The following is an 8107-nucleotide window of genomic DNA, read 5'->3' on the forward strand; positions in this document are numbered from 1 at the left end:
CCTTGTGAGAGAGAGTGTTACTCATTTGTGAGAAGAGTGAAAGGTGGAGCAAGCCCAAAGAACCTTATCAAGCCATTGGAAAGAGAAGAAGGGCTTCATCAAATTTAGCTTAAACAACTACATCAAAAGGTGGATAGGTTACAAGAAGCAACAATAAAAGGATGTCAAAAGTGAAGGTATAAGTAGTCTGTTTTTCTAAGTGAAAACAGTGAAGGTTCAACCTATTTGGAGCCTTCCATTGCACTTGTGTAGGGATATTCTCCAAGGAATTTCTTAGGGCTTCTGTAACCCAGCTCAATGCAACGAGGGAGCAGCCCAACATTTGTAGAAAGCGCCTGTTATACTCAGAAAATCTATAGTCAGTTCAAGCCCCTATGAGCAGAGCAGAAAGGTGATCTTGGTGGTCTTCATTAGCCTTTCTCTACAAGGCATTCTGTGCAATTCCTTAGGGATTCTGTAGTCTTGAGTATGGCGCTTCGGCTCAGCCCAAACGGCAGCAACATTTGCACATTTTGAGTGCAGGCATCAAGCTCTCTTCCAACTCATTCTGCAGGAACCTTGTGCAGTCAACAAGTGCTAATTGGATTCAAGAAGAATTTGGCCTCCACCGTCTACTCACCTTCCTCCTTATTTAAGGAGGGATAGTTCAAACTTTTAATATTTTATCTTGGTGATTAAACAATCATAAGGCTAAGGTATAAAACCATTCACACACAATTCTTGTGGACATCACATCCATGCTCTAGCCTTCCTTATCATTCTAAGTGAACATTATATTCATGTCTTTGTGACAACATCACCTTGTAACATGCTCTGAGATTATAAAGAGCATATCCCATTCTTCTGAGTGAAGAGAGTACATCATGCCTAGGTATCTTCACACACCAACCAAGGCACAACTCAAGGCATCAAAAAATTATCTTAAAATTAAAAAGGAAAGAGCTCTACCACACTACTACTACTACCTCGCACAATCCCTTAACTTCTCATAACTTATGTGTGTTCACCTGCATTTATTTGGGGAAGGTCAATTATGAATTGTAGTTGTGGTTATCACCTTGTGTGCGTTCAGATTGAGTTTATCTTATTGCACCTCTCTGTGTGAGAGATCATAACCTCGTACAAGGATCCTGTTTACTGATAAAGGATCCCACTTATCACTGTGTGTGAGTTGTGACAGTGTTGCATTATGTCTAGTTCATCAAGTCATCACTATGGACACTTCTCAGAAAAGTCTGAGAAGTTTGATGGTTCAAAATACCATACATGGAGTATCAAAATGCAAATGGGATTGGTAGATCGGGAACTCTGGGCCATAGTCAATGGCACAGATCCTGATGGTATCAATAAGTGGACGAGCAATGACTCAAAAGCATTATCCTTTATTATTTGTGGGTTAGCAGATAACCAGATACACCAAGTGAGCTCTTCCAAGAGCCCTCATGAAGCCTAGTCTCGTCTCGGATCCATATTTGGCCAAGTAAATGCAGCAACACGAATGTTTCTCTGCAAGAAGCTATACAGGCTTGAAATGGATGACAAGGAGACATTGGCTAACCATGTGAACAACGTCGTCAGAAGCTTAATAGATCAGCTTAGTGGAGTTGGGGTTACAATCGATGAAGAGGAAGTAGTCTTTATTTTACTTGCCAACATGCCTGACGTCTATGAGCAATGTGTGTCTGCTCTAGCCAACCAAACCAACATGACCCCTGGCATGCATCAGTAGCCTCATCCTTGATCCTTGAAGAAATCGGAATGGAATGCAAAAAGACTTCCAAGGAGTCCACATCACACGTTCAAGTGGAATAGGCTCTCATCACACGTTCAAGTGGAATAGGCTCTCATCATGGATGAGAAGAAGAAGAAGAAGAAGTTCCTCCAGACTTGCTATTTCTGCAAGAAGAAGGGACATGAAGCCAAATTGTGTTTCAAGAAGAAGCAGGATGAGGAGAACAAGAAGAAAGAAGACAAGCAACCTGTGAGCACTCATTATGAGGCCAATGTGGCCACCACTGATACACTTTTCTAAAGCTTTGTGCTACTTACATTGTTTAGAGTCTGTGTGACATTCATTTTCTCTTAGTGATATCTCACTACATTTTTACCTTAGTGGTAGATCTGATCCAAGCACACCCTGCATGGTATGGATGCTGATCAAGAGAGGGTGTTGAGTTTTTAGTGATCTAGCATCCATTAATAGTAGTCCTTAGTGGGGATAATTGATATGTGCACCTTAGGGATAAATGTTCTAAGGTCATTTAGTCTCCAATTACCATGGTTTACCAGTGTAGGCATGGTAGGTAGTTTCCTTGGTGTAGGAGTCACTTTATGGCGAGTCTGGTGAGATAATCAAGGGATGGTGGAGCCATTCTAGGGAGCTCAAGCACTTCCGTCTAGGTTTCTTATATAAACAGGCTACTACACTCATTGTGTAAGGAGTGAGGAGCCTTTGTAATTGCTTTGTGCAAGCTACCACCATATGTTGGCAATATACTTGGTGGAAATGTTGGTTCGTTTTATTTTCTCTCTAAAATATACTTAAAATAGAAAACCTTTATTTTTTCCTCGTTTTTAGTCCATGTGTCTCTTTGCATGGAATTTTCTCTCTGTCATTATCATGGTCTCTGTGCAAGGATTGAATGGGTCTCTCTCTCTCTCTCTCTCTCTCTCTCTCTATATATATATATATATATATATATATATATATATATATATATATATATATATATATATGCTTCTTGGCTCTCTTATACAAGTCTGCTTGGTTTCTCTCCCATGATGTGTTCTTCCCCTGCCCTAGTGGTCTTTATGTAGCGATGGAATGGTTCTCTCTCTCTCTCTCTCTCTCTCTCTCTCTCTCTCTCTCTCTCAACCCTTGTTCCCCTTAGTCCCTTGTCCCTTGTCCTCTACTCTGTTGGCAATCCTTGCCTGTGCATCAAGGCATACACTTGTAGTAGCCCTCCCTCCCTCCTTGCTTAGGCTAGGCTTTGGCTCTTTGGGTAAATAGATGTAAGCCTCAAATGAACCCGTGTGTTGCTCTGTGATGAAACGAATCTCTTTCTCTTTACAAGTCTTTTTCTCTCTTTGTCTCAGGACCTCTCTCTCTCAACAATCTTTGCAAGGTTTGCATCCTTTTGAGGTTATTAGTGTAGTGCACGGCAAGGCCGTCCTGGCGAGAGGAAGCTCAGAAGGTGGAGGGGGAAGGGTCACGGACTTGAGAGGAGGAGGAGAGGGGAACTCATGTATTAATTAAGTGCCACACGAAGTTGTGAATATGTTTCAACCCTTGTGTAGTTAAAGTAATTTTTAGCAAGTTTGAGAGAGGATAAGCATGCGCCCATGCCCTTCTGATTTTGGGAAGTTCGAGAGGAGGTGGATAACCACATAGATACTTGTTGCATGCAGGGAGGGACAGTCGAGAGAGAGAGAGAGAGAGAGAGAGAGAGAGAGAGAGAGAGAGAGAGAGAGAGAGAGAGAGAGACGCATGCACGGGGAGGCTTTTAGAGAGAGAAAGAGGTAGGCGCGCACATGGAGGCTGACAGAGGGGAGAAAGAACCTTAGTTGCGCCCGTCAATTAATGCCCGGTAGGACATTAATTAATGGTGATAACACAATTTTGTGAATAGACACATAACACAAAAAGTTGTAAATATACACCTACAAAAAGTTGTGAATAATATTATTGGAATAAGTAAATTCAATTTTCAATCTAGGGAATCCTCGCATATCAGCATTTCCTCTGCCCCGTCTCGTAAGTCCCTTGTCTTGATCGACGATGTATCATACATGATACCGTCACGTTTCACTTGTTAAATGATGCGGGTTCTGTAATTGTCAGATGATGCGGCGATTAGCTGTCAAGATCTTTGATTGATGCTTGCGGGCTCTTTATTTAATTGTGTCACCGTCAAGTTCTTTGCTGTGTCCGACTCTCTCTCCGACCGATTAGTGAGCCTCGCTTGCACTTCAGCCCTGGAGAGCTCAGGTAAGCACGTGGAGAAGATCCCTGCAAGTTATTGTTTTATTTTTCCCAAAGAGAAAAGGGTGTGTGTGTGTGTGTGTGTGTGTGTGTGTCTGTGTTGTGTCCAGCTATAGAACGCTTATGGAAGGACGATTTTACGGATCCCTGCCAGTGGTGGGACAAGCCAAAGAGCACAGTAAATGGGCACCCGCACACATAGGGAAAGAGACTGCGGTCATATGCGCTCCAAAATGGACTTATAATTCAACTCCACTCTTGTGCGAAAATGCGCACAGCAGAGCTGCTAGAGAAGAGGGGAGGCACTCCCTTCTCTAGAAGAAGGGATGCCACCCTTGTCTTCTGTTGAAAACCTTGTATACATCTTGCACAAGTACACAAAAGAAAGAAACCTAGCCCTCACCATTCGCTTGCATGATTACATGCGCAAAAGTGGGCAGGAATCCCATAGATCACTCGGAAGTTATCTTATCTCAATGTTGGTGGAAGTTGGAAGCATGTGCGATGCCCAGAATGTTTTTGATAGGTTGCTGTCTCGCAATGAGTGCTCTTGGAATTCTCTTATCATTGGTTATATTAAATGCGGAGAGTTACAGCATGCTCTCATCCTGTACCAGAAAATTCAAGATGATTTTTTGTATCCTAATATGTATACTCTTGCTGCCTTACTTAAGGCTTGTGCTGAGCTGATGGATGTGCAAAGGGGCTGCGAAATACACACTGAGATCACTAGAAAGGGGTTGCTGGAAAGAGACCTTTTCGTTGGCAACACTTTGGTTGACATGTATGTGAAATGTGACTTCCTTGCAGAAGCACAGGCAGTGTTTGATGAGCTTCGAGTTCGAGATGTAGTCTCATGGAATGTCCTGATCACAGGATATGTCAAACATGAGCGTGATGAGGAAGCACTGAACTATTTTGAGCACATGCAACTGGAGGGGGTCTCTCCAAATGCTGTCACCTTTGTTTGCAGCTTAAAAGCATGTGGCAGTATTGGAGTTTTAGACAAGGGCCGCAAAATACATGCTATGATTGCGAGAAAAGGGTTTCTGCAAAGAGACCTTGTTGTTGGCAACGCGCTGGTCAATATGTATGCCAAATGTGGCTCGCTTGCACAAGCTCAAGAAGTGTTTGACAAACTTGCAGTTCGAGATGTAATCTCATGGAATGCACTGATGGCAGGATATGCTAAACATGAGTGTGGTGAGGAAGTGCTGAACTGTTTTAAACAGATGCAGCTCGAGGGGGTTTCTCCAGATGCTGTTTCATTTGTTTGTGGTTTGAAAGCTTGTGGCAGTATTGGTTCCACAGACAAGGGCAGCGAGATACACGTGGAGATTGCCAGAAAAGGGTTGTTGGAAAGAGACCTTGTCGTTGGCAAAGTCCTGCTCGATATGTATGCCAAATGTGGTTCCTTTGTAAAAGCAAAAGAAGTGTTTGACAAGCTTCCAGTTCGAGATGTAGTCTCATGGACTGCACTGATTGCAGGGTATGCCAAACATGATCGTGGTGAGGACACACTTTATTATTTTGAACAGATGCAAAATGAGGGTGTCTTTCCAAACGCTGTGACATTTGTTTGCAGCTTGAAAGCTTGTGGCAGTATTGGAGCCACGGATAAGGGCCGAGAAATACATGTTAAGATTGCCATAAAAGGGTTGTTGGAAAGAAATTTGATTGTTGGCAATGCGCTGGTTGATATGTATGCTAAATGTGGCTTGCTTGCAAAAGCACAGGAAGTGTTTGACAAGCTTCCAATTAGAGATGTAGTTTCCTGGAATGCACTGATCGCAGGATATGCCAAAGAAGAGAGTGGCAGAGAAGCTCTGACTTGTCTTGAACGGATGCAACTTGAGGGAATCTCTCCGGATGCTGTCACGTTTGTTTGCAGCTTGAAAGCATGTGGCAGTATTGGAGCCACAGACAAGGGCGGAGAATTGCATGCTGAGATTTCCAGAAAAGGGCTGTTGGAAAGAGACATTGTTGTCGGAAATGCACTGGTTGATATGTATGCCAAATGTGGCTCATTTGGAAAAGCACAGGACTTGTTTGACAAGCTTCCTGTTCGAGACGTAGTCTCGTGGACTGCATTGATGGCAGGGTATGCCGAACAAGAGTGTGGTGAGGAAGCACTATACTGTTTTGAACAGATGCAAATCAAGGGGGTCTCTCCAGATGCTGTCACATTCGTTTGCATTTTGAAAGCATGTGGCATTATTGGAGTCATAGACAAGGGCAGAGAAATACATGTAGAGATTGCCAGAAAAGGGCTGTTGGAAAGAAATCTTCTTGTTGGCTGTGCATTGGTAGACATGTACTCCAAATGTGGCTGGCTTGCAAAAGCACAGGAAGTGTTTGACAAGCTTCCAATTCGAGACGTAGTCTTGTGGACTGCATTGCTCTCAGGGTATGCTGAACATGAGGGTGGCAAGGAAGCACTGAACTGTTTTGAACAGATGGAAGTTGAGGGCGTCTCTCCAGATGTTATCACATTTATTTGCAGCCTGAAAGCTTGCGGGAGTATTGGAGCCACAGATAAGGGCAAAGAAATACATGCTGAGATTGCCAGAAAAGGGTTGTTGGAAAGGGATCTTGTTGTTGGCAACGCACTGGTCAATATGTACGCCAAATGTGGCTTGCTTGCAAAAGCACAGGAAGTGTTTAACAAGTTGCCAGTTCGAGACATAATCTCTTGGAATGCACTGATCGCAGGATATGCACAGCTAGGAGAAGTTGAAAATGCTTTCCATATCCTTGACAGAATGGCAAGAGAAAACGAAAAGCCAAATCATGTTACATTTGTTGGTGTTCTTAGTGCATGCAGTCACGTTGGTCTGGTGAATAAGGGCCAGACATACTTTGAGGCCATGAACAAAAACTATGGCATCAGTCCAACTCTTGAGCACCACACGTGCATGATTGATCTCCTTAGCCGTGCAGGCCACTTAGACAGGTTGGCAGTGATGATCGAGAGAATGCCGTTCCATGCAGATCTTGTGGTGTGGCATACTGTGTTGGATGCTTGTCAAAAGTGGGGCAATGTGGAGCTTGGAAGAAAGGCCTTTGGACGTGCAGTGCGATTGGATGAAAAGGATGCTGCAGCTTATGTCTATATGTGTAACATACATGCAGATGCTCACATGCAGTAGGATGCAAACAAGGTTGGGGGAATGAGAGAGAAAACCTTCTTGGATGAAGCTAGAGATTACTGCTAGACTGATGCTGACAGGATTGTACGTTTGTTTCTGGTTGGGGATAAAGAACATTCCCAAACTGTGCAAAGCTAGAAGATTATTCCCTCAAAGTGTAGGAGGAAGGCTATGTATGTTATGTACTTGGGCGCTAATCCTCGGATTAAAGACCTGATTCAACGGGGTTAGGGAGTCCGGGATAAGGGATTAACAAGCAGATACTTGGCTAGGATTCTCGGATTGATAAAACAGATGCTTGTGATTTTGCGATAGGTGAAGCATTGTTTCAGGATGGTCGATCTATGGCATTTGAAAGCAAGAATGTAACATGCGGAAGGTTACAGATAGGATTATACTTTGATAAAAAATATTCAGCACCTTGGTTCTTGAGATTGCACAATGTAGCGGAGATGAGAGAGAGAGAGAGAGAGAGAGAGAGAGAGAGAGAGAAGAAGAAGAAGAAGAAGAAGAAGAAGAGTACACCTGATTGGGTCCCAAATACCCTTTGAAGGGCCCTCACCAAGGACTTATGTATTTGCTTTATTGAATGATGAAAACGATTGACTACTTGGAGTTCTTCCTTGGCTGTAAATCTGCAGCCTGAAGATGACCTAGTTCTGACATTCAAGCTCACCTTGCTTGAGGCTACCTTTGGCTATCTTGGTCCTTGGAGTTCTTCAGCACTTTGTGAATAATGAGATGATTTTGACCTTGGACCATAGTCACAAGGAAACTCTGTTTCGGGGCCTATCGGATCGGAAACTCCGTCTCCAATGTCACCCGTTTCTCGTTTCCTTTTTGCCGTTTCTTGATGAAACTCTTAAGGTTGCATACAAAATATAACTATGTTGTTTCCAAGAAGCCGTTTCTTATCCGTTTCCATTTCCAAGATTAAGTCGTTTCCGTTTCCGATAGCCTTGTTGTTCTTGTTCCG

At 43.3% G+C, this 8107-nt stretch overlaps 1 protein-coding gene across 3 annotated transcripts; it reads left to right on the forward strand.

The window, feature by feature from the left end:
• Window positions 1-3478: 3478 nt before the first annotated feature.
• On the forward strand, window positions 3479-7630 carry LOC147607763 (pentatricopeptide repeat-containing protein At2g39620-like). 3 transcript variants are annotated; one of them, XM_086790182.1, is made up of 2 exons: window positions 3479-3587; window positions 3842-7630. In XM_086790182.1, exon 2 carries the CDS (start codon window positions 4309-4311, stop codon window positions 7129-7131), a length of 2823 nt encoding a protein of 940 aa, XP_086646308.1. In that variant the 5' UTR covers window positions 3479-3587; window positions 3842-4308; the 3' UTR covers window positions 7132-7630. The 3 variants fall into 3 exon arrangements, with proteins under 3 accessions (XP_086646308.1, XP_086646307.1, XP_086646309.1); XM_086790181.1 differs by lacking the exon at window positions 3479-3587 and adding an exon at window positions 3654-3754; XM_086790183.1 differs by lacking the exon at window positions 3479-3587 and having other exon boundaries at window positions 3762-3988; window positions 4137-7630.
• The last annotated feature ends 477 nt before the right edge of the window (window positions 7631-8107 follow it).

Source organism: Cibotium barometz, chromosome 54, assembly GCF_041138505.1.
Source record: "Cibotium barometz isolate CiBa-2024 chromosome 54, ASM4113850v1, whole genome shotgun sequence".
In the NCBI taxonomy this organism is placed as follows: Eukaryota; Viridiplantae; Streptophyta; class Polypodiopsida; order Cyatheales; family Cibotiaceae; genus Cibotium; species Cibotium barometz.